Below are 26152 nucleotides of genomic sequence, written 5' to 3' on the forward strand. Positions count from 1 at the left end.
AACACATACAAGGCTGGCTTATCACTTACCATATTTGAGGATAAGAGACTTGGAACTGTTAATACTTAAAATGAGAACTTTCAGAATCATCCCAACATGTGATAAGGTGGACTCTAAGTGGTGCATATTTAAGGTTCAAAGAGTCAGCTGTAGGAATACAGAATAGCAGAAAGCAAACTTGATAAAAGCAGTCAAGTGAAAACAGACCTGGTGATTTGAGGTGACATTAGTCTCGCTAAAGCTATATGTCTGTCATAAAGGATGAAGTAAAAGACGGGGGTGGTGGCAGGGGTTGAGCTGAGTGATCACAAATCTTCTCTCATCTAGGACCCTCCATTTTCACATCTACAGGCTGAAGTCTATTCATTAGTTTGAAAAGATATTAAGTCCAAAACTTATTAAAATGGATATTTTTATGATTCCCTTCACATGCCAGGAATATCCAGAGTGATATTTTAAACGTCCTTACTTCAAAAACAAAAATAAACAACATAAACAAACCAAAATATCACAGCATTCTAACTTCTCTCTAGCCTAAGCAGACCAAGGTCCTAGCAGCCTGCAAGCCAGTAACCTATCTGATAAATAAAAACATATCAGAAAGCTTCCAAATATCACAACTTTGGAATTCCAGTTCCAGTTAATGGAGTAAGTACACTCTACCCTGAATGCTGCTATAATATCTGGAAACAATGCATGGAGCAGCTATTTCAGGACTCTGAAAAATAAATAGTAGTAGGTAAATGGGGGAAGAAGACCAGAATTCAAAGTTCCACTGAGCCAGCAGTCAGTTTCCTATTTTTCCTCCAAGATTGCCCAGCTTAGACTCAAAGCAGCCTCAAATCCAGAAAAGGGAACCAGGTGTGGACAGAGAGAGCCCCAGGACAATCTCCCTCCTATTCTGGCTGGAGATGTGGGCAAGGGGATTCTTAACACTATAAACACTGGAGGAAATTCTGTTTTTTGTTTTGTTTTTGTTTTAATTTTTTTCCCCTTCATTCTCTCCTATTTCAGACCCCAGGCAAGCCTGAAGTGGCATAAGCAGCTGCAGCAACATAATCCTGAAGATGCCTGAAACTCTGATGGAGGGGACTCTTCCTGTATGATCAAGAGGAAGGAGAATTCCAAGAGAATGGGTGAACCGCCATTGCTTTTTTCTACTCCTGTCTTCCCACTGTTTGGCCCCAGACAAACAGTAGTGATAGTAATTACAACAGTAACTAAAGTGGCAGCTTTCTGGACACAGACCTGAAAGGGGATTTACAGAGAAGTGGAAAGTACCAAGGAGACAGCAGAAAGAGAAAGCGAATCCATAAAGCTGCTTATAAATGCGGGGCCCACTCCAAGCTGTACATGCAAAGATCTGATTCTGACCAGCATAATAAAGACTTTAAGAACTGAACTATGGGACAGGTCACCACACAGGTCCCAGATCGGCCATTGGGTGGCACACACAAAGGAAAGATCCAAATAGCATTTCAAAGGCTTTGAAACAATTGACACTGAATTCTCAACCCACAGAAGACTGGCCACAACTTGCCACCTGAACCCAATCAGGCTGACTGCCTTCTAAAACAAAACAAAACAAAAATCAGCATTCTTCACAGGATTTAAACAAGACCAGAGTTTCAAAATATAATAATCAAATGTCTGTGATATAATCCAAAACTACTTGAAATACAGAAACTAGGAAAATCCCAGCTCACATGGAAAAAGACAATCAACAGATGCCAATGCTGAGATAACACTGTTGTTGGAATTATCAGACTGTAAAGTAGCTATAACAAGAATAATCCAAGAAAAAAAAAGATGGACACTCTTGAAAAGAATGGAAAGACAGAAAGTCTCGGCAAAGAAACTGAGATATAAAGAAGAACCAAATGGAAATTTTATAACTATAAAATGCCATAACCAAAATAAAAAACTGAATGTATGAGCTTAATAGCAGAACGGAGCTGACAGAGGAAAATAATCAGTGAACCTGAAGATAAATCAATAGAAATTACCAAATCTAAACAACAAAGAGAAAAAACTGAACAGAGCCTCAGGGAACTATGCAATAATACCAAAAGGTCTACTGTTTGCGTCACTGGAGTCCCAAAAGTAGAGGAGAAAGAATGTGGAATAGAAAAAAGCATTTGAAGAAACAATCGCAGATAACTTCCCATATTTGGCAAAAAACATAAATTCAAAGATTCAAGAAGCTCGTCAAACCCCAAACAGAAAAAACTCAAAGAAACTTATGCCCAGATGCATCATAAACTGCTGAAAACTGAGAAAGGAAAAGTCCTAAAAGTAGCCAGAGAAAAATGATGCATTATACATAACAAAACAAGGATTCAAATGATGCAGTTTTTAATTTTTTTTTTTTATTTTTATTTTTATTTTTTTGCATTACGCGGGCCTCTCACTGTTGTGGCCTCTCCCGTTGCAGAGCGCAGGCTCCGGACGCACAGGCTCAGTGGCCATGGCTCACGGGCCTAGCCGCTCCACGGCATGTGGGATCTTCCCGGACCGGGGCACGAACCCGTGTCCCCTGCATCGGCAGGCGGATTCTCAACAACTGCGCCACCAGGGAAGCCCAAATGATGCAGATTTATCATGAGAAACCACAGAGGCCACAAAGAAGTGGAATAACATTTTTAAAGTACTGAGAAACAAACTGACAACCCAGAATTCTACATCCAGCAAAACTATCCTTTAAGAATAAAGGTGAGGACTTCCCTGGTGGCACAGTGGTTAAGAATCCGCCTGCCAATGCAGGGGACATGAGTTTGAGCCCTGGTCCGAGAAGATCCCACATGCCACGGAGCAACTAAGCCCATGAGCCAAAACTACTGAGCCTGCGCTCTAGAGCCCATAAGCCACAACTACTGAGCCCACGTGCCACAACTACTGAATCAAGAGCACCTAGAGCCCATGCTCTGCAACAAAGAAAGCCACCGCAATGAGAAGCCCGAGAACTGCGACGAACAGTAGCCCCCGCTCCCCGCAACTAGAGAAAGCCTGCCTGCAGCACCAAAGACCCAAAAATAAAATATATAAATAAATTTATTTTTTAAAAAAGAAGAAAGGTGAAATAAAGACATTCTCAGACAAAAGAAAATTAAGACAATTCATAGCCAGTAGAGGAGCTCTAAATGAAATGATGAAATTTCAAATCTTCAGATAGAATAAAAATTATAAGAATAAAAATTATACCAGAAAGAAACTTGGAACATCAGGAAGGAAATAGAAGCAACAGGAATGGTAAAAAGCTGAGTAAATATAATAGACAATTTTTCTCCTTTTGAGTTCTTTAAAATATGCATGATGGTTGAGAGCAAAATTTATAACATCGTCTGATGGGATTTTCAATGTATATGACAACGAAAACAAGGGAGGAGGGTAAAGAGGTAAAGGAACCTATGTACTGGTAATGTTTCTATATTTTACTTTAAGTAGTAAAATACTAATTATAATTAGACTGTAAAATGTTAATGTTAGTGTTCTGTTAGTTATGTACTATGTAATTTTTAGAGCAAATACTGAAAAACCCTATATAAAGAGATACAGTCAAAACTCAGTAGATTAATTCTAATGGAATACTGACAAATATTCAAATAATCTAAAAGAAGAGAGTAAAGGGAAAACAGGAACAAAGCAGAGGGAACAAATAGGAAATAAATCATATAGCTGTAGGCCTAAATCCAAATGTAATAATAACAACATTAAATGTAAATGGTCTAAACACACACCAACTAAAAGATGGAGATTTTCAGAATGGATTTAAAAAACAGGACCCAACTATGATGCTATCTATAAGAAACTTCAAATAGAATGATTTAAGTAGGTTAGAAGAAAATGATGGAAACAAATAAACCATACAAACATCAATAAGAGAAAGCTGGAGTGGAAAACAGGATGGTGGATCCTCAAAAGTTAAAAAATAGAATTATCATATGATCCAGCAATTCCACTTTTGGGTATATGTATCCAAAAGAATTGAAAGCAGGATCTGAAGGAAATACCTGCACGCCTGTGTTCACAGCAGCACTATTCACAACAGCCAAAAGGTAGAAGCAACCCAAGTATCCACTGACAGATGAATAGATAAACAAATTGTGGTGTATACATACAATGGAATAATATTATACATACAATGGAATATTATTCAGTCTTAAAAAGGAAGAAATTCTGACATATGCCACAACATGGATGAATCCTGAGGGCATTATGCTTAGTGAAATAAGCCAGGCACAGAAAGATAAATACTGTATGATTGGGCTTCTCTGGTGGCACAGTGGTTGAGAGTCCGCCTGCCAATGAAGGGGACGCGGATTCGTGCCCTGGTCCAGGGGGATCCCACATGCCGCGGAGCAGCTGGGCCCGTAAGCCATGGCCGCTGGGCCTGCAAGTCCGGAGCCTGTGCTCCGCAACGGGAGAGGCCACAGCAGTGAGATGCCCACGTACCGCAAAAAAAAAAAAAAAAAAAAGGCAAAAATGGCTCAAATTCTTCACCAAAGAGAATATACAGATAGCAAATAAGCACAAAATGCTTATATCATTAGCCATTTAGGGAAATGCAGATTAAAACCACTATGAGATGCCACTACACACCTATTACATTGGCTTTAAAAAAAAAAGAAGAAGGGCTTCCCTGGTGGCAGCAGTGGTTAAGAATCCACCTGCCAATGCAGGGGACACGAATTTGAGCCCTGGTCTGGGAAGATCCCACATGCCACAGAGCAACTAAGCCCGTGCGCCACAACTACTGAAGCCCATGTGCCTATAGCCCCTGCTCTGTAACAAGAGAAGCCACCACAATGAGAAGCCCACGCACCACAAGGAAGAGTAGCCCCCACTCATGGCAACTACAGAAAGCCCACGTGGAGCAACGAAGACCCAACGCAGCCTAAATTAAATAAATAAATAAATAAATAAAATTTATTTTAAAAAAAGATAACACCAAGTGCTATAGCCAGGATGCAGAGCAACTGGAACTCTCATATACTGATGGTAAAATGCAAAATAGTGCAGACACTCTGGAAAACTATTCAGCAGCTTCTTATACATTTAAACATATACTTACCAGGGACCTCCCTGGTGGTCCAGTGGTTAAGACTCTGCGCTCCCAGTGCAGGGGGCCAGGTTTGATCCCTAGTCAGGGAACTGGATCCTGCAAGCCTCAACGAAAAGATCCCATGTGTCGCAATGAACATCCCACACACAGCAACAAAGATCCCACGTGCCACAACTAAGACCCAGTGCAGCCAAATTTAAAAAAATAAATAAATATTCAAAAAAATAAACAAACATACACTTACCATATGATCCAGCAATTTCACTCCTAGATATTAACCCCAGTGAAATAAAAATCTATGTTCACACAAAAACTGTATATGAATGTTTATAGCAGCTCCATTCATAATCACTAAAAACTAGAAACAACCCCAAACGTCCTTCAACAGTAAATGATTATAAAGAAACTGTAGGGGCTTCCCTGGTGGCGCAGCGGTTGGGAGTCCGCCTTGCGATGCAGGGGACGTGGGTTCGTGCCCCGGTCCGGGAAGATGATCCCACATGCCGTGGAGCGGCTGGGCCCATAAGCCATGGCCGCTGAGCCTGTGCGTCTGGAGCCTGTGCTCCGCAACGGGAGAGGCCACGACAGTGAGAGGCCCGCATACCGCAAAAAAAAAAAAAAAGAAACTGTAGTACATACCTACAGTACTCAGCAATAAAAAGGAATGAACTACTAAAATACAACATGAATGAATCTCAAATGCATCACCTTAAGTGAAAGACAAAATCAAAAGTTTGTATACTCTATGATGCTCTGGAAAAGACACAACTGTAGTGATGGGGAACAGATGAGCAGTTGTCAAGGGGTGGGTGTGACCACAAAGGAGAAGAATGAGGAAGTTTTGTGGGTTGATGAAACTGTTCTGTATCCTGACTGAGGTAGTGGTTATGTGAATGTATATCTGTGTTAAAACTCACAGACCTGAATGCCAAAGAAAGTCAATTTTATTGTATTTCAATTTAAAAAATAGAACATGTGGAGACCACCAACATCCTTAGCATGTCCCCAACCTCTAGGGCTCAAATTTCTGCCAGTTTTCTTATGCTCAGAAAGAAAATGGTGTGAAATCCCTTATTAAATTTTTTTCTTGTTGGTTTAATTCAAAACCACGATGTGACGAATTTCAAATTAGCTTTTAAATGCTATTTTTCCAGCATTCAAAATATAGAATAAAAGCCCTTCAATTTTGCCACTCAATCATGAAACAAAACAAAAATAATCTAAAGAAATAAACAGATCAATTTCCAAAACGGAACCCAAAACAAAAGCAAGACTGAGTCTACTGGATGGGGCCGACCAGCTAGAGTCTAAAACATAATGAATCATAATGTTCAGACATTAGCTGTGCATTTAAGACTTGTGCACTCCGCAACGAGAAGCCACAGCAGTGAGAAGCCGGTGCACCGCAACGAAGAGTAGCCCCCACTCACCGCAACTAGAGAAAGCCAGTGTGCAGCAATGAAGATCCAACTCAGCCAAAAACAAATAAATAAATGAAATAAATTTTTTAAAAGACTTGTGCAGTTTTCTGAATATATTCTATATTTCCATAAAAAGTCTTTAAAAGCAATAACATAAATCTACAGTTATAACTCCCCCCCAAAAAAAAAACCCACCACTCTGAGCCATACCCAAAAGCAAGTTATAGAACAGCATGTACAATATCCCATTTTTACAAATATGCACACACAGGAACAAAGTCTAAAATAATAGATACCTGTTAACATAAGTTCTCCCTAGCTGATGAGAATACTGGTGATTTTTACTTCTTTCTTCATTTTTCTATAGTAGTTTTTTTTTTTTTTAAACCACAGAGACAAATACTTTTATAATCAGAATTTTTTTTTTCATTTTGGAAAATAGCATTCAAGTTAAAAATGTGATATTTATACTACAGATCAATTTATATATGACTTAGGCTGTGGGCTCCTTGACATAAAGGAGCTTTGTAAGCCTCATACAGTACCAGATTCCCAAAAGACATTTTACCAGATGTGTGTCTGGAGAAGGAAGAATAGAAATATGCAAGGCTTCTCACGAGAAGTGGTAACTTCTCTGGCATCTCTGAATAAAGAGGGGAAGAAATCAGGCAAGTGGCAAAGGTAGGTCTGGATGGAGGGAGGTCTGAGAGTGATAGCAAAGAGGCAGAATAGATCCTGACACGGAACGAAGGCAGGGAAGTAGAGCGAGAGGGAGACCAGGAAATCTGGAAGAGGTGTGAAGCAAAAGACCAGTGTGCTCACTAAAAATCAGAGAGCTAACCATTCCATCCCTCTCCCCTTCCCTGCTTTCCCACCCCTAAGAGAAGTGACCCCAAGGCTGTTCCCTGCACAGGGGTGCCATGTGCAGGACCCTGAGTGCCTAAGGGGGGTGGGTCCCTGACCCAAGGGCAGCCAACCCACAGGCTGGCGAGGCACCTCTAATTTGGCCTGGCTAGGAAAGCTCCACCCAAATAGAGACAGTGGTAATCAGGTCAATCAGACGCTCTCTGGAATTCAACCGCAGTCAGCAAGTTAGCGTCAGAGAGAGCAGACAGACCTGGGATGAACATCTTAAATAATCTATCAGAATATACTTATAAGATGTACATCAGAAAACACAACGCCTGCAACTTTGCCTAAGCGTTCTTTTACGACTCCTCTGACCTTTTAGGAGTTGCTTTTTGGTTTATATTGTCATTTACATAAAATACCTAAGTGCACATACTGCAGAGCCTGAAAATGCTGTCCTGCACTTTTGTGCTACTACTTAACAGTGAACTGTGGTTTGTTCCATAGGGCCTCTTACTATGGCAATTGCTTACAACAGGAGATTGTGTTTCCCACTGCTAACAAGTTAGGCGGCAATGTTTTTAACATACTCCCCTTTGCAGCCTTTTCCTCAGCCAGTTTTCTCTTCTTGGAAGTAACCAAGCAGAAGGTTCACATTTTATTAAGAAAACTGCCTTCCTCTGTGTAGTTTTCAACCTCCACTCAGGTCGATGAGACTTGCTGATGGGATTCTTTCAGGTTGACAGCACCCAGTCCTTGGCTACCCGAGACAGACACCCTGCCACGTGCTGCCCTCCACAGCGGGGCATGGCCCCTGTGCCCCTCCAGCCAGTTCTCGTCCCCAAGTTCTCAGACCAAGGCAGTCAGTGCTCACAAGCCCCTGCCAGATAAGCCCAACAGACAGATCCCCGTCCCTAAGCAGGCCCAGCTGGCAGCGGATGAGGCACTTGGCTGGCCTCAGGCTAGAACGGGGCCTGCACAGACCTGGGCAGAGCCCACTCCTCTTTCAGATGTGATGAGGTCACAGGCTGGGCTATGAAGAGAGGACATGGGCCCTCTGTGGCCCAGGAGCCACGGGCTGCCCTTAACCCAGCAGCTAGAAAGAAAAACTTAGTCCCGCTGAGTGAAGCACTGACTCAAGTAAAACTCCCAAGATTCATGAGGCCCAGCTGCTTGGCCCTCCCAGGGTTCCCTCCAAGGCCCGGTGTACCTGGTCCTGCAGTCAACCCAAAGGAACCCACGTGTCTCTCTGTTCCTGGCAACTCAGAGCTGACCGACACTGCAGGGATGGGCTCAGCCTTGGGAGCAGCCCACCCAGTCAGAGGCGCCTCAGTGCTCACACCCAGACAGGAGCTCCTAGGACGGAAAGTGTGTCAGGATAGCTGCCCCAGCCTCGACTACCCGAGCACACATCATCAGTTGTTTGACGGATGTTCTAACAATGATTTAGGTTCGGAGCGGGACCGAAAGTTTAATTTCAACAATGTGGGAGCTCTTGTTGAAATGAGTCAGAAAGTTAACTTTTTATCTGTGTTCATCCACTCAGTCATGCAGTACTGACTTCATCTTCATGCACACACCTCACAAAGGACCACACAAAAGGCTAGAAGGCCCTGCACAGCTTACCAATCTAAAAAAAATCTGTTTTAAATACTGTATCTGGAAAACTAAATTTAAAGTTCACATTTTTGCTTTATTTGGTCTTATTTTTAAAATGCACTTCCCTATCTAGCTTAATATCATGGCTGAGCCACGCCTCTAAAATAAGTTTCCCAATTAAATAATCAAGACATAAGCTGCTTCACATGGCACCTGTATGCCAGTTAGAAACATTCCAGTCTGGGTGGCAACTTGGCTTGGCAAGAGGAGAGCAAATTAAAAACAGCACCTGCTCTGGGCTGATGAATTGGGACACTGCCTAGTACCAGGGCATGTGCCTTGGCAAGCAGAGCATGCAGGCTGGATCTCAGCCTCCCTCACCCTCTCGGTTAGACCCACTGTGCAGTGCACAACCTGCCCAACTGTACAAAGTAGCCTTGGACAATAGAGATTTAGAGCAGGATCTCGGGGACTTTCTTTGTTCCTCTATGACAATAATAATAATAATAATAATAATAATAATAATAATAATAATAAACTAATCTTGCTAAATCCTGTATTTGGCCGGTCTTGATGATCTGATTGTCAAATATTAAGAAGTTTACAAACAGGTAGAATTTTAAAATATTGTTTTACTTTGTTTTCATTTATATTGATCTGGTCTGAGACTCAATGATAGATTTCACAGTCCATTAAAAAAAACCAAAAGGACTTCCCTGGTGGTCCAGTGATTTAAGACTCCAAGCTCCCAATGCAGGGGGTGCGGGTTCATTCCCTGGTGGGGGAACTAAGATCCCACACGCTGCACAGCACAGCCAAAAAGAAAAAAACAAAAACAAAACTGCAGGTCTCCTACAGAACTCCATGGAGCTAAACACAGAGGAGACCCTTTACAAACTACTGGGCTCCCACAGGCTTCCCTCAACCTGGCAATTCATCATTCCCTGTGGATTTCACTCATCTAACTAGCTTGGCAACCCCTAGGCCTGCAAAGTCCCAGACCAACAGCTGAAGCTTTCCCGAAGCGTCTAGTGAGGCAGGTGCAAGTGTCTCCCCAACCACCTCACCAAAACCACCTCTGAGCACAGCGCCAGTAACATCCTCATCACCACCATGACACATCTCGGGACCATGCAAACAGCCATGTGAATGAACTCACCTGTGACAAGTCGGGGGGGGTCCGTCTCCCTAGTTTCAGCTCCAAAACCATACTTGAAAGGAATACAGATCAATTTGCTGGCAAATTATCCTGATGTCAATTTATTATCAGAGAAATTAAGGAACTAAAAGGCAAATTCTATCTACCAATATCAGGGTTTTGTTACAATCCAAACTTTGAGGGCTCCCAAGTCCACTGCCTGCCCTAGTACGTTCACTTGGGCCATTTGCCTGGGCTGGGCAAACACCTGCACTTTTTTATTTTTATTTTTTTAATGTTTATTTATTTATTTATTTAGGCTGCGCCAGGTCTTAGTTGCGGCATGCTGGCTTCTTAGTTGCGGCATGCCTGCGGGATCTAGTTCCCCAACCAGGGATCGAACCTGGGCCCACTGCATTGGGAGCACGGAGCCTTACCCACTGGACCACCAGGGAGGTCCCAACACCTGCACTTTAAACAGAGTATCACAGGGGAATCCCCTGGCAGTCCAGTGGTTAGGACTCCCCACTTTCACTGCCAAGGGCCTGGGGTTCAATCCCTGGTCGGGGAACCAAGATCCCCCAAGCCGCGTGGCGTGGCCAAAATAAATAAATAAATAAATAAACAAACAGAGTATCACAGGCAAAGACTTGATTTATCATATACAGGCTTTCCTAGAAAATGCCTGAGGATGTTAACTATTCATCTCTCTTCCCCATAACCACAAAAAGGGTAAGAAAGATTACCAGAATTCACAGAGCTATCCCACATCTGGCTTCACAGAAAGGAATCAAACTGTCACCCTAGAGCAGGAGCCAGTCACAAGGGAAAGAACGCCAGCCTGAGGTCCAGGTTCCAAGACGACCAACAAACTGCATAGCCATAGCTAAGTCACAACTTCTCTAGGGTCAGATTCCTCACATGTAAAAGTGCCATAAATGTTAGCTTCAGTATTTCTTTGATTGAGAAATAAACAATGAGAAATAAAAACAAGGAATATAATAAACGTAACTGCCACCTCTTTACTCCCACTTGCCACGGTCCTTCCCGTCCCCGATCCTCACCAGGACTACTCAAAGTCTCTTAGCGGGCTTTGGATCATCTCATCCTTCTCAAAGCCATTCCTCACACCCTCTAACCCAGCGACAGCCAACAAAATCACGTGAGCCATGTAAGTAATTTTAAATTTTCTAAGAGCCATATTTTAAAAAGTAAAAAGAAATAGGTAGAGTTCACTTTAACAGTAAATTTTATTTACCCCGATATAGCCAAAATACCACCATTTCAACATGTAATTTTACATTCTGCTTTTTTCCTATTACCTCTTTGAACTCCAGCATGTATTTTACACCTATGCATACCTCAAAATTCATACTAGCCACACTGCAAGTGCTCAACAGCCACAGCTCTGACTGCTCTTCATCTCTTTCAGAAAATCCAAATTCATTAGCCTAACAAGTCAGGCCCAACCTGGGTCCCCCTCCTCCCCCTCCTCCCCCTCCCCTTCCATACCTTTGCCTGGTGAACCATACCGGGTACCTCCTTCCCACCCCTTTCCTGGGCTCACCCTCAACTCCCAGGACCTGGTATACTCCTTCTGCACAGGACACACCATACCTCCTAGCCAAGCCCACTGTCCCTAGCCCCTATTACAGCACTTGGCTCCGGTGATCAGGAAGTTGTGTACTTTCTCTGCCTCATACCAAACCCTCCTCCAAATGGACTGTGAACCCCTTGCAGGCAGGGATTTTTGTCCTATTTATGTATGTCTAACAGTATCTGGCCCAGACTCGACGTTCACACATATATGAAGTATAGATTTTTTTTTAAGGGGGAAAATATGTTAGAATTTTTACCAACATCTAGCTACTGACCTTGATCTAACTCTAAAGTTATTTAGCCAACTCTCAACCTGAAATTATACACATGTGTAGGGTTTGGATCAAAAATGGTTGAGAGAAAGTAGACAAGCTAAAGAAGCAACTACTGCTGGAAGAGCCATTGCTCCTTGGGGTTTGTTTTTTTTCCACTGGCACAAAAAACTTTTAGCCTTAAACTGTTTTTCATAGCTGTGCTGGAATAAACGGGAAACCACAAAAATGAAGGCTTCCCCTGCACCCGTCATCAAATTGTAGTGGCAAGAAAGAAACCATTCAAAATTATCCACGTTTGATGAAACTCTGAACATTTAAAGTGTTTATTAACCCATTTAATTCCCAAATTTAACCAATCATTTGAAATGTTCAGAGACAAAATTCTGGATTCCAGTATTTCCTACGGGCCTCTCCAGTCTTCACTGGAGATGAAGGCCTCCCTTCTCAGGCCTCACAGAAGGCCTGTTCTTTTATTTTCATCAGAGAGGTCCATAAAAACAAGCACAAGGACCCTCAGCCTCAACCCCAGTTGTGACTTCTTTACACATGTTAAGTGTCTGCTCTAAGGATTCTCAAAATACTGACGTGGCAGATCCTCAGTGACCCTCTCCCCCAACATGCTAATCAGAAAGCAGACAACTTTAGTAATAATTACAGAACCCCTGGTTTTCATTTTATACGTTCCTAAGCAAAAAACTTGGCAAAGCCTCTTATGGTTTCCCCTCCTTTTACAAAAATCTGTCTCCTAAGCAAAAGCTTCTGTTTCCTAGTAGCACCAGATACACTTAAAACTCACGGTTAAAAAAAGAAAAAAATAATTAGAATGGCATTTTATTTCCATACTTTCTCCCCAATATTTTCCACTTACAACAGAGTCCAGAAGCTTATTTGCTTATAAATATATAAATGTTATTGTTTCCTTATAGATCCCATGTTTTCAAATAATCTGACCTTACAAACTATGTTAAATAATACATGAACTGTTATTTTTTTTCTTTCTTCTGTGAAACAGATATGGATATTCACCTGTTCATTCGGTGCCTCACTATGGGCCAGGCACTGTTTTAGACACTGAGGATACCTCAGGGAACTCAAAACACAAAGCCTCTGCTCTCGTGGAGTTGGTATTCTAGCTGGGTGGTAAATGAGAGAAGAAAAGTAAAGCAGGGTGAGGGGGATAAAGAGCAGGGATGGGGGAATGTCCTACTTTTGGCAGGTGGTCAGGGAAGTTCTCTTGAGCAGAAGAGAAGAACAGCAGTTCTGAAGGACAGAGCCAAGTGGGCATTTCTGGGAAGGAGTGGAGGGGATGGAAGAATAAACCTCAGATGCAAAGACTCTAAGGCAGGAGTATGTTAATCAAAAAGTTAATCAAAGCTTCTGGTCAAGTGAAATAATCAGTACCTTAAAACCCCAGTCTAAAAAGAAACTGGTCTTACTCTGGTTAATGCAGTTTATATTAGACTTTCTGAAACACAATTGGTACCCGGCCCCTCAGTCTGATTCTCAACCCCCATTTCTATATTAATAAACTTAGGGCTCCCAGGGGACCCCCCACTCTGAAACCCAGTGGCAGACCCCACCATTTTATGCGAGGACACAAGGCCACACACGAGAGGTGCTGAGAGGAGGGCTGGGCGCCACCCCTGCCTTTAAGTGAGAATTTTTCACACAAAAATCCCCCCCCATCAAGAAGTTAAGCCGCTTCAAAATAAGATAGTTTCCAAATGCTAAAAAGGAAAGATCTTCTCCCGAAGGATGTGTCACTTTCTGACTTCTGTACCCTTCTACTCATCTGTTCCCTCTTCAGCCAGCTGCAGGCCTGTTCCCAGCTCTGGACCACTTTGAACTGAGCCTTTGAAAGTTTAAACTGGCTCTTCGCCACCAGACAAGATGCTGAGGCCATCCCCTCGTCCGGAGGTGCCTTGCTCTCTTACTCTCTGCCTTGCCTCCTCCTCCTAGACTCTCTGAAGTCTCACCCTGCTAATGAATCCAAATCCCAGTTCATCTCGCCCTGCTTTTTACCTCTCTTGCACACACAGGAATAATCTTATTTTCCAAACAGAAACCTCAGGACTCACTGTCAATATATGGTACTTGCTGCTCTAATTTCAATGCTTGGAATATTTCATAATTTAAAAGCACAGTAATTTTTTAAAACTTAGGATGTACTTATATATGGTCTGAGACGGCACAGAAAATTGAGACTGGGAAAATTTAGGCTCTATGATCACAGTTACAGGCCTCTGACTATTGTGCTATGCTCTAACAAACAACTTTATTTTCCAAAGAAATATGACATCACCCTACAAAAGGATTTGGAGCTACTTCCAGGAATGAGGATAAAGAGGCAGTGAGTTATAGCTATGGGTTGAAGGCCAGAATGCTGCTATTTCCAGGTCATTTCAACAGCTCAGGGAGCTAAATGGACCATCATGGAAAATAATCAGCTTTGGCAGCCATACAGACCTCAGCCCTTAATGGGGTGGATCACGATATATGTGCTGCATCTCAGGTAAATCCAGCACTACCTCTAGGCTGGAAATATGCCTCTCTCCAGCATGCAGGTAAGCATCCACTCATTCTACCAGGAGGGAGGAGCATCATGGATTTGGCAGGGCATGTACACTGCCCTCGCCCCATCTAAGCATCCTACGAAATGCCATGACCTGGGAAACGCTCTTAGTACTTTGTAATTAAGAAAAAAGGTCATCAGGGACTTCCCTGGTGGTCAAGTGGTTAAGAATCCTCCTTCCAATGCAGGGGACACAGGTTCGATCCCTGGTTGGGGAACTAAGATCCCACATGTCACAGGGCAACGAAGCCCCGTGTGCCGCAGCAAGAGAGAAGCCCGTGCGCCGCAACGAAAGATCCCACATGCCGCAACTAAGATCCGACGCAGCCAAATAAATATTTTTTAAAAAGAAAGAGAAGATAAAAGATCATCACAATGATCATTTTGAGGTGTACAGAAATATCAAATCGCTATGCTGTATAACAAGAACTAACGTAGTGTTGTAGGTCAATTATACTTCAATATCAAACTCATAGAAAAAGAGATCAGAATTGTGGTTACCAGAGGCGGCACGTAGGGGAGAGGGGGATGGATGAGGGTGATCACAAGGTACAAACTTCCAGGTACAAGATAAATAAGTACTAGGGATGTGATGCACAACACGGTGAGTATAATTAACACTGCTGCTGTTTGTTATATATGAAAGTTAAGCAAGTAAATCCTAAGAGTTCTTCTCATCACAAGGAAAAAAATTTTTTTTTCTATTTCTTTAATTTTGTATCTATCTGAGATGGTGGATGTTCACTAATCTTATGGTGGTGATCATTTCATGATGTATGTAAATCAAATCATTATGCTGCACACCTTAAACTTATACAGTGTCTATGTCAAATATATCTCAATAAAACTGGAAGAGAAAAATAATTAAACTTTTTTTAAAAAGAAAGAAAGAACAAAGGTTTCCAGGGCTAAGAAATTTTTTTTTTTTTTTTTTTTTTTTTTTTTTTAACTTTTGGCTGCACCAGGTCTTATGGCATGCAGGATCTTTTAGCTGCTGCATGTGAACTCTTAGTTGCGGCATGTGGGATCTAGTTCCCTGACCAAGGATTGAACCCGGGTCCCCTGCATTGGGGGCATGGTGTCTTAGCCACTGGACCACCAGGGAAGTCTCAGGAAAAAATTAATTTGGCCCTGTGACTCAGGAGGAGTCCCGAAGGTCTTACTGAGCTCAGCATTTCCCACTGGTAAGTTCTTGTGGGTAAGCACATTGTTAACTTGGGATAAAGTGAGAACTTTACTATGTTGTAGGACCAAGTCCATATATATTTTTTTAATGTTCAGAAATGTAATGATATTGCCCTTTGATCTAGTAATAGCACTCCCTGAAATTTAACAAAAAATAGTCACAATTCAAAAGAAGAATGAAGGACATTTACTGAAGGATCCTTCCTAATAGCAAAATATTGGAAACCATGATCAGGGGACCTTATGCAGCCTTTGGAAGGGAAAAATTCCAAAGTGCTTTTCATTTGACTAAGATTTTTTCCCTAATTTCCTTCAATGTTACAATGGTTTTTTATTGAGATATAACTGGAATATAACATTACATTAGCTTCAGGTGTACAACATGATTCAGTATTTCTATATATTAATATTTGTATCAATAATGATATACACATTATCACCACAATAAGTCTTATTTAACATGCATCACCATATATAGTTTAAAATTTTTTTTTCTTGTGATGAGAGCTTATCAGATCTATTCTCTTAGCAACTTTCAATTACAATACAACTGCAATACAGTATTATTAAATATAGTAGCCAGCCTATAGGGTAGATTCCTTTCAAATGGGAGAAATTTTTTCATTATCATCAACAAATTTATTAAGCACCCACAATTGTGCAGAAGGCTTTTTTTTTAAACAGGAAAACAGACTGAAAAAACTTTTAAGCTTCAAGTTTCTTCAAGATGTCTGTACTGTATTATCTAAATCATTCTCCCCAAAAGGGCCTCCATATTACAAAGTAAGGAAGGTAATAAAAGGTTAACTAAAGATTGTGATTGGTATAATAGCTTTAAGGCTAATCTATACTAAGGTAGAGCTAGTAACAGATGATGCTTTGGGAATTTTTGAATAGAAGATATCTGCGTGTGGTATACAATTCAAATACAGTGAAAAATAAATCTCCCTTCCACCCTGACCTTTGGTCACCCAGTTTCCCAATTTGTACCATTCCAGAGATATTCAATAGTGCTAACAGGTTGGTGTGACTTCTATGTGAGAGACACTTTATTAAGGACTTTGTATGGAAGGCTCACGGGCGCCAGTAGCACCCTCATCAGCCCTGATTTACAAATAAGGAGACCTGCTTGTGGCCTGATGTCAACAAGCAACTGGCCAAAAGTCTCATGGTGATAAGAGACATAAAGTCCATACTCTCAGAGCCCCTCCCCATACCACCCCCCAACACACACACACACACACACACACACACACACACGACCCCTAAACTCCATGTTCTATCTTCACGTTGTGTTGTTCCCTCTGCCCTCAAAACCAATCATTCATCAGCCCTCTGCCTGGCTAACGTGATTTTCCATATCAATTTTAGAATCAGCTTCTCTATCTAAAAAAATCTTGCTGGGATTTTGGGATAATGTTAAACCTACAGATCAATCTGTGGAGAAGTGATACATATATTTTTAATTTATTTTTTTTAAAAAAGCTTTTATATTGGGCTTCCCTGGTGGCGCAGTGGTTGAGAGTCCGCCTGCCGATGCAAGAGACACGGGTTCGTGCCCCAGTCTGGGAAGATCCCACATGCCGTGGAACGGCTGGGCCCGTGAGCCATGGCCGCTGAGCCTGCGAGTCCGGAGCCTGTGCTCCGCAGCGGGAGGGGCCACAGCAATGAGAGGCCCGCGTACCGCAAAAAAAAAAAAAAGAAAAAAAAAAAGAAAAAAGCTTTTATATATATATTATTTTATTTATTTTTGGCTGCTTTGGGTCTTCGTTGCTGCATGCAGGCTTTCTCTAGTTGCGGTGAGCAGGGGTTACTCTTCGTTGCGGTGTGCGAGCTTCTCACTGTGGTGGCTTCTCTTGTTGCGGAGCACAGGCTCTAGGCGCGTGGGCTCAGTAGTTGCAGCATGCAGGCTCAGTAGTTGTGGCTCGCGGGCTCTAGAGCACAGGCTCGGTAGTTGCGGTGCACGGGCTTAGTTGCTCCACGGCATGTGGGATTTTTCCCGACCAGGGTCGAACCCATGTCCCCTGCATTGGTAGGTAGGCAGATTCTCAACCACTGCACCACAAGGGAAGCCCAAGAAGTGATATGTTAATAACTATATTGAATCTTCCAATCCATGAGCACAATATGTCTGCTCACTTATTTCAGTGGTCTTTGATTTCCTTCTTTGATGTTTTGTAGTTTTCAGCATGTAGATCCTGTACATGTTTTGTTAGATTTAGACCTAAGTATTTCATTCTTTTCAGAGCTATCATAACTGATATGGGTTGCCGCTTTTTTTTTTCCAACTTCAGTTTCCAATGATTGATTGCTAGTATATAAAAATATGATTGTTTTTTGTGTGTTGACCTTGTATGCTGCCACCTTGCTGACTCACACATTAGTCCTAGGAGCTTTTTTATAGATTTCCATGGGATTGTCTACATAGACAATCATGCCATCTGCGAATAGGGACAGTTGTTCTTTCTTTCCAGTCTGAATGCCTTCTATTTATTTTTCTTGCACTGGCTAGCACTTCCAGTAGGATGTGGAAGAGAGAGCAGACATGTGGTGAGAACAGACATCATTGCCTTGCTCCCCATCTTAAGGGGAAAGTATTTTCACCACTACGTATGTTAGCTGTAGATTTCTGGCAGATGCCCTTTTCCAGGTTGAGGCAGTTCCCTTATCTTACTAGTCTTCTTGGCTACATTCATCGTGAATGAATGTTGAATTTTGTAGAAAGTTCTTTTCTGCATCCCCTGACATAATCAAGTGTTTTTTGTGCTTTAAACTGTTAGTATGGAGGATTATATCTCCTGATTTTGGAAAACTGAACCAGCCTTTTCTTCCTGGGATAAATCACAATGATTGTCGGGTACTATTCTTTTTACATAACATTGCTGGATTCGATTTCCTAGATTTCCTAGTAGTTCGTTGAGGATTTTTGTGCCTGTGTTCATGAGGATGATTGGTCTGAAGCTTTCTTTTCTTGAACCATCTTTGTCTGGTTTTATAAAACAGATGTGTACTAGACACTTTTCTGAGGTCTTAGATGATAATTTTACTATTTTTAATCATCATAAAAACTTAACAGTGGTTTTAATCTTTGCTTAAATTCTGCTAGAATTTATTTGACTTCAAGTTTTTGACCAGGAAGACAACTCCCAAAGATAACAATCTGCCCAAGGGAAAATGGGACTGTTTTATAAGGAGCCACCTTAAGGTAGAAGTGAGAATCCAATGCAGCGAAACTACTTCACCAGCCATTCTCTGCACGCCCCTGCCCTGCTTCTGTACAGCCCAAGAAAGCCAGAAAGGTGAGGGAAGTGCTCACCAGCATGGGATGAAAAACTGACACAGTTTCCATCAAGTAAAAGATGCGTTATCACCCAACCCTGAAATGCAAACGCTCACATTTGTCTCTGAGTTACCTAAGAAAGCACCTGTCAAACATTAACCCTTTAGTTCTTACAATTCCTAAAATGCTCAGTCATTACCACTCACATTCTACTAATGAGGAAGCCAAGAAACAATGGGGTTAACAGATTTCAAGGAGATCAGCAGAGCTAAAACTTGAATTTAAACATCACCTATTACCCAACTTTGTTTAAAAAATAGTCCTAAACAAATGCAATGCAATGTCAGAAGGTCAATCAGGCGTGGGAGGGGCTCAAGAAAGGGATCCCGGGACTTCCCTGGTGGTCCAGTGGTTACACTCTGAACTCCCACTGCAGGGAACTCAGGTTTGATCCCTGGTCGGGGAACTAAGATCCCACATGCCACGGGGCGCAGCCAAAAAATAAAATAAAATAAAGGTGATGTAGACAAAAAAAGAAGAAAAAAAAAAGAGAAAGGGATCCAAAGCAAAAGAGCTCCTTGAGAGGTGTTTTTGGAACTTAAAAGCTGATTCTGCTCTTGGCTCTTTTGAGAAGGCCTATCCCCTCAAGGTGGAAAGTGGTAGGTCTGCTGGGTGAGGAGCAGGACACCACACAGAAACTGCATACCTGGGAACAGTGCAATGGCCACTGAGAAATCAAAACCCTTGTTAAGTGTATCACTTCAGCACATAAAAGTCACCCAAAAAGTCACCAGGCTGACCAAAGACCTCAGAAATGTGCTTGGACTCAAGGTTTCCTCTGCTCTGTGGAACAACTCAAAATGATGCCTTCAGGAGACAGGAAAGAGCACACCACCTGGGTTCAAATCCCAGCTCCACCAACCACGAGCCACATGACCTTAAACGAGTCACGACCTCGGTGCCTCTAACTTTCTCAACCATAAAATAAAGGTGATAACACTAGAGAAAGCAAACAGTAGAGTAAGCACTCAATGATGCCTGCTGTTGTCATTCAGAAAGTTGTCCCATCTAACATCATGGTATAAACGATAGTATGCCCCACCCCCATCCCAAGAGCAAAATTTTGCTTTCAACCAAGTGCTTTGGAAAAAAAATCAAAACAAAACAAACAAAAAGCCCACATTAACTATTTCATTAAATGATGTCTGAGAGCTAAAAACCAATACGAGCTGACAGAATCCACATTCAAAAGAAAGAATAAGGTATTTAAATCAATAGTTTAGACCAACTCTTTTCCTACAAAAAGTACATTTATATTGTTTGAAATAATCCCAGGAGATACTCTCCCCAGCTAAGAAATAAGTATGAGTTTCATTTTTAAAACATATAATCTAGGACTTCCCTGGTGGTGCAGTGGTTAAGAATCCGCCTGCCAATGCAGGGGACACGGGTTCGAGCCCACATGCCTCGGGGCAACAGAGCCTGTGTGCCACAACTACTGAGTCTGCGCCCTAGAGACCGCGAGCCACAACTACTGAAGCCAGTGCACCTAGAGCCCGTGCTCTGCAACAAGAGAAGCCACCACACGGAGAAGCCCGTGCACCGCTACAAAGAGTAGCCCCCGCTCGCCACAACTAGAGAAAGGCCACGCGAAGCAACTAAGACCCAACGCAGCCAAAAATAATTTTAAAAAAGATATAATCTATGAAAATGCACTGATTAATTTCCATAATATTTCAGATTAGTTTTACTATCAAATAGCATTCCATTTAAAATATCGATTTAACTTTTAAATCACTAGGAAGTAAACTATCTTTAATTCAAATATGTAATTATAATTTTGGGGTAGCATTTTCACCAAGTTTCTTCAAAGGCAGGAAGTATTACTCAGCAACAGTGACAGCTAACGTTTTATTACACACTAACTAAGCGCCTAATAAACTAGGTGCTAATTTCTACATACTACCTCATTCTCTTAATCCTTTGAGAGAGATATAGGCTCATTTTACAGAAAAACCTCAGCCTTGAGGTTGACTACGGTTCTGATAGAGAACTGACTGCTAGTACTGTGTAAGGTTTTACCACTAAAATGATACGGAAAGTTAAGTCTCAAACTTTAATGTGCACGAGAATCTCCCGGAGAATCTTGCTAAACTGCAGATTATGATTCAGAAAGCCTGGGGTGAGGCCTCTGATTCTGCATTTCTAATAAGCTCTCAGGTGCTGGCAATGCTGTTGACCACACTTGGAGCAAGGACCTGCAGGTGGCAATAGGCCACAAACCACAAAAAATGTCTCTAAAACCTAAAACGAAAAAAAGTCAAATTTTTTCTCAAAACCCACAGAATTAGAAGTTATATTAGACATATTTCTTGATGGGATTCTGAGCTTTGTAACATCTTAGAAATATCTTCGGGGACTTCCCTGGCAGTGCAGTGGACAGGACTCCATGCTTCCAAGGCAGGGGTCACAGGTTTGATCCCTGGTCGGAGAACTAAGATGCCCCACGGCATGGCCAAAAACAAAAAGAAATATCTTCATAACTACTCGTTTTCTTTTCCAGTTTAAGTTGAGAGCCCAATATCTTTTAAGTTTTGTGGTGGTTTTTCCCCCTAAAAACCCTGATTTTTTTTTTTTAACAAGGCTGAAAAGCTAAATACATAGAACTGTTCCATGTTGCCATACCCTTCAAGCAGGTCCCCATCCTTCACTCACCCACACATAACATAACCTCTCGCTGTTTAAATTCTAGAGATTAGACAAAAGACAAGAGTTAGGTGAGATTTTAGGGGCTGGGCCCCAAAGTTCTTCCAGATGAAGAGTAAAGCTCTACCAAAAAAAAAAAAATAGCGCCTTATGAAAAGGCAGTGATAAATACCACTGGCTTCCATTTCTGGCTTTAGGTGACAAAATTCCAGCAATGAGGTGATATCTAACATTTTATATAACTGGATTTCATTCTTTTACCCGATCTTTTTAGTGGCAAGCTCTATGTACTTTCAAAAGTCCAGAGTAAACAAAACAAGGTACTTAACAAGGCCCTAAATTCCACCTGGGCCCACGTTCCGTCCCATCCTGCTCTTTTACTCACTTCTGATTATCACTGCTGTACTCAAACATCAGCTAGCTGCCTCTTTTTAAAGGCAGTTACACACCTCCCCCACTCCTCCATTCACTTTGCTAACAGCAATGCCTAACTACAGAACAAATATATCTCTTGGAACATTCCACTTTACCAGATAAGGTCAGTTTAAAATTCTAGAGAGGAATAACCTGCTCCGTTTGTCTTTCCTGAGAGCCCTTCAAAAATACCCTCCTGCAATCAGCAGAACAAGCCTTTCACGAGAGAGAGAGAGAGAGAGAGAGAGAGAGAGAGAGAGAGAGAGAGAGAGAGAGAGAGAGAGAGAGAGAGAGAACCGTCTATGATTCTGCACTTTACAAACACTGAGACCTTTATTTAAAGGATATCCACACATTAAATGATTCCCAAGGAACCTTTATCTATGTACTAAAGTAAGCACAAGAAGACCAATGCTCGGAAGAAACAAAACACACATACATTGCAGCTCTGTGCAAATGGCTTCTCTAGCTGAGAAGTCTATAAAGTTTTGCTGCCAGGCCTCAGAGAAAGGCCTACCTGTGTCAGGGGATATCAGGACAGTTTTTTCCAAACTGGAGTATGCTCTATCCACAGCAGAGCTAAGTAACAAACCAAAGAGGCCTGTTAGAAAACCACAAAAGAGGGGCAGAGGGGACAGGCCCCTGCCCTGAACACCCTGAAAGCTAAAAATAAGAATTCTGAGAAATGAGCTCTACCATAGACAAGCCCAAAAGAAAGTTCTCTGTTTCTATTACCTCCAAAACTGGCTGCCCTCTCATAGTGATTTAACTCTGGGTACCAACTGGGCAATGCCAGCCACCGTGCTGGGGCGGAGGATTCAGGGATGCCGGTTCTATCTTCTGGGCTAATTAGAAGGAATAAAAACCTCTGCAGCAGGGACTTCCCTGGTGGCCAGTGGTTAAGAATCCGCCTGCCAATGCAGGGGACACTGGTTCGAGCCCTGGTCCAGTAAGATCCCACATACCGTACAGCAACTAAGCCCGTGCACCACAACTACTGAGCCTGCACTCTAGAGCCCGGGAGCCACAACTATCGAGCCCACATGCCACAACTACTGAAGCCCGAGTGCCTGGAGCCCGTGCTCTGCAACGAGAAGCCACCGCAATGAGAAGCCCGTGAATGGCAACAAAGAGTGGCTCCCACTCGCCGCAACTAGAGAAAGCCCCCATGCAAAAACGAAGACCCAATGCAGCCATAAATATAATAAATAAATAACAACAAACAAACAAAACCTCTGCACCATAAACTAGAGACTCTGGGCAGATCTGGGCTCCCCCAATGCATCTAGACTACATGCCTCCATTCAAGAACATTTATTTGAGCGTCTACCATATGCCCAGCACTCTGCTGGGCGCCGGGGAAGAAACCGAGCCACAGTCCCCAGTGGTGGAAGCCGAGACAAACGAGGACCATCCGGAGGAGTGGAGGATGTGCGGGCCCCGAAAACCTAACCCAAGTTGCTATGACCAGCAGTACCCAGGGGACAGCGTGATCCCCGCCGGGTTTCGCGCACCACCAAACCCAACAGTGAAAGAGGCTCGCGACAGCGAAGGCTGGAGTGAACTGGAAGGCCCAGGGGCAGGTGTTCAGGTAGAAGGCGCACACCTGAGGCGGCAGGGCTGGGGAAGCCAGGGTCCCCAGGGAAGGCGGGAGGGCGGCACGGGGACCCAGCGAAGAAGAGGGAGCGCAAGGACTGGGGCCATGGGAAGCGAGTGCGCGGTGGAGGCCGGCCGGGCCTGCGCCCCCTGAAGCGGGAGCAGGGAGGGAAGGCGCGCGGCTAGGCCGCCCGCCGGCACCTGGGGCCCCGCCCGGCACCTACCACTTGGGCGACCTTGAGGCAGCCGAACGCGCCGCGCAGGTAGTCCGGGTCGCAGCGCAGGCCAGCCAGCCCGCGGCGCTGGCTCACCGGCTCGGTGGTGGGCTGGTATGGACTGCTGGCGCCCGAGATCATGGAGGTGCTCGAGGCCTCGCCCTCGAAGCCGTCCAGCTCCTCGCCGCTCCGCATGCTGCCGCCCGGCCCGGGCCGCCTTGCACGGCTGGCCTCCGGCGCCCGGAGCTAGCGGGCTCAGCGGGGCCGCCGCATCGCCGCCGCCGCCGACTAACTGCCCGCACCACCGCCGCCGCCGCCTCTGCGCCCGCCGCCCGGCTGCGGCCGCGGCTCGGTCCGCTCGGGCTCGGCTCCCGCCGCCTCGGCAGCGGAAAGGGAGGGAGGCGGGAGCTGGCGGAGAGGGAAGGAGGCGGGAGCCGGCGCGGCCAGCCGGGAGGGGGCGGAGCGAGCGCCCGCCCGCCGGCCGCTCGGCGGCGCTCCGCGGCTCCCGCGGGTGGAGGTGGCTGCCCGCGCTGCGGGGCCTCGGGAGGGCGGGGCGGGGCGGGGCGCCAGGGCCTCTGGCTCCGCCCTCACCTGAGTGCGCGCGGGGGTCGGGGCCGCGGCTGCGCGCCGGGCCATCAAGGCGTGAGAGGGCGAAGGTTCGGGAAAGAGGGGTAGTGGGGAGCAGGGAGAATGGGATCTGACGGAGGGTCGAGGTGGACCTAGGGGGCACGGAGCTGCTTTCCCAGGGCGCTGCCTCCGTTTCTTCCCTGGAGGAAGTGGGGTCGTTTTCAGGTAGGCCGGGGGATTTATCGGTGAAGACCAAGATGTGCTGTGCGACCCCCGTGCTGGGAACAGTACGGGGCCCAGGGTGGGCCGGACTTGGACTGTTTGACTGACAAGAGGGGGCTAAGTGTCTGGGCTCCCACACTGGGCAACAAACCAGTACCGAGGTCATGGACTGAGCGGGACAGGGGTGAGAAGTCGGGGTGAGTGAGGTCGCTTAGTACTGGGTCTGTAAGACAGACACGCGGCAATATTTGTGAATAACTCCCAATGTACGCTCTGGATTCACCGGCCTAACCGAGAATGGGAGCTAGCCCACAGGAGACCCTCAGTGACTAACATTAGTTTCCTCTCTTAGCTGAAAAGGTTTTGCGATCTCTGTCTAATCACCAAGGCAGGTTAAACACAGATTTTTGCACTGAAGGGCATTAATTAGGGACCAATTTGCAATTCAAGTGTGAAGGATAATTTTAAGCTTAAGTAAAACACCGACTTTCTAAGAATTGTCCGTTTGGTATTGAACCCTTCCACACCACAAATATCTAGAGCTTACCATGCTTTAGACACTGAGAAAGGCACTTGAAAGTGCCTTGAAAGTGTTATTCCCATTTTACAGAAGACCAGACTAAGGTTTCAGACTGGTAGTCCCAGGCCACACAATTGGTGGGCAGAGCCCACTCACTTCCAAATTTTTTCACTACACAGTGTTGCCTAGTATATAATTCAGATGGGCTTGTGAACTTGTGAAGTGAGAAGCCGTAAATGTCATAACTGAGGAGATCTCAATTTAAAGGGCTCTCACCTTTTGGTTACCAAAGATGGGAATGACAATGACTCTAACACTCCATTCAGCCCACAAATATTTATTGGGCACTTACATGCTAAAGAATATGCTAGGACCTGGAGGTTGCCAGTGAAAGATAACAAGTTGAATGGTTGGATGCAGACTCTGGCCTCTGCTTTCTCCCCAAGTCCCAGTGAAATGACAGTTACAGAGACATTTTTTAAGGGCATAAAACCACAGGGACAAAGAATGGGAAAGGAGACAATGGCAACAAAATGTTGGAAGCAGAAAAGCAAATGGGCAAGTGGTAACTAACTTAGAAGATCCAAGAAAGCGAAACCCTAAGTTGGCACAGGGGAAGGCTGAAATGCAACCTAGGTCATATCACAGGAAAAAAGGCTCAGGAATGGGCAGCACCAAGCACATCTAGAAGTGGGGGATGAAAGCATGAACTAAAAAAAAAAAAAAAAAGACCAAATGAAAGTCTTTTTAAGAAGCAAATGGGGAGGGCTTCCCTGGTTGCGCAGTGGTTAAGAATCTGCCTGCCAATGCACGCAACAGGTTCGAGCCCTGGTCTGGGAAGATCCCACATGCCACGGAGCAACTAAGCCTGTGAGCCACAAATATTGAGCCTGCACTCTAGAGCCCGCGAGCCACAACTACAGAGCCCACAT

General features: G+C 43.9%; 1 protein-coding gene across 1 annotated transcript in view; it reads right to left on the bottom strand.

Moving 5' to 3' along the window:
- CMTM4 (CKLF like MARVEL transmembrane domain containing 4) overlaps window positions 1-24187 on the bottom strand; it is a 64735-nt gene extending 40548 nt beyond the window's left edge. Inside the window, exon 1 of the mRNA XM_059046005.2 lies at window positions 23921-24187. Coding sequence (XP_058901988.1) covers window positions 23921-24106 — 186 coding nt within the window. The 5' untranslated portion in view covers window positions 24107-24187. The remainder of the gene's footprint in view (window positions 1-23920) is intronic.
- Window positions 24188-26152: the final 1965 nt, after the last annotated feature.

This window comes from Kogia breviceps, chromosome 18 (genome assembly GCF_026419965.1).
Source record: "Kogia breviceps isolate mKogBre1 chromosome 18, mKogBre1 haplotype 1, whole genome shotgun sequence".
Classification (NCBI taxonomy): domain Eukaryota; kingdom Metazoa; phylum Chordata; class Mammalia; order Artiodactyla; family Physeteridae; genus Kogia; species Kogia breviceps.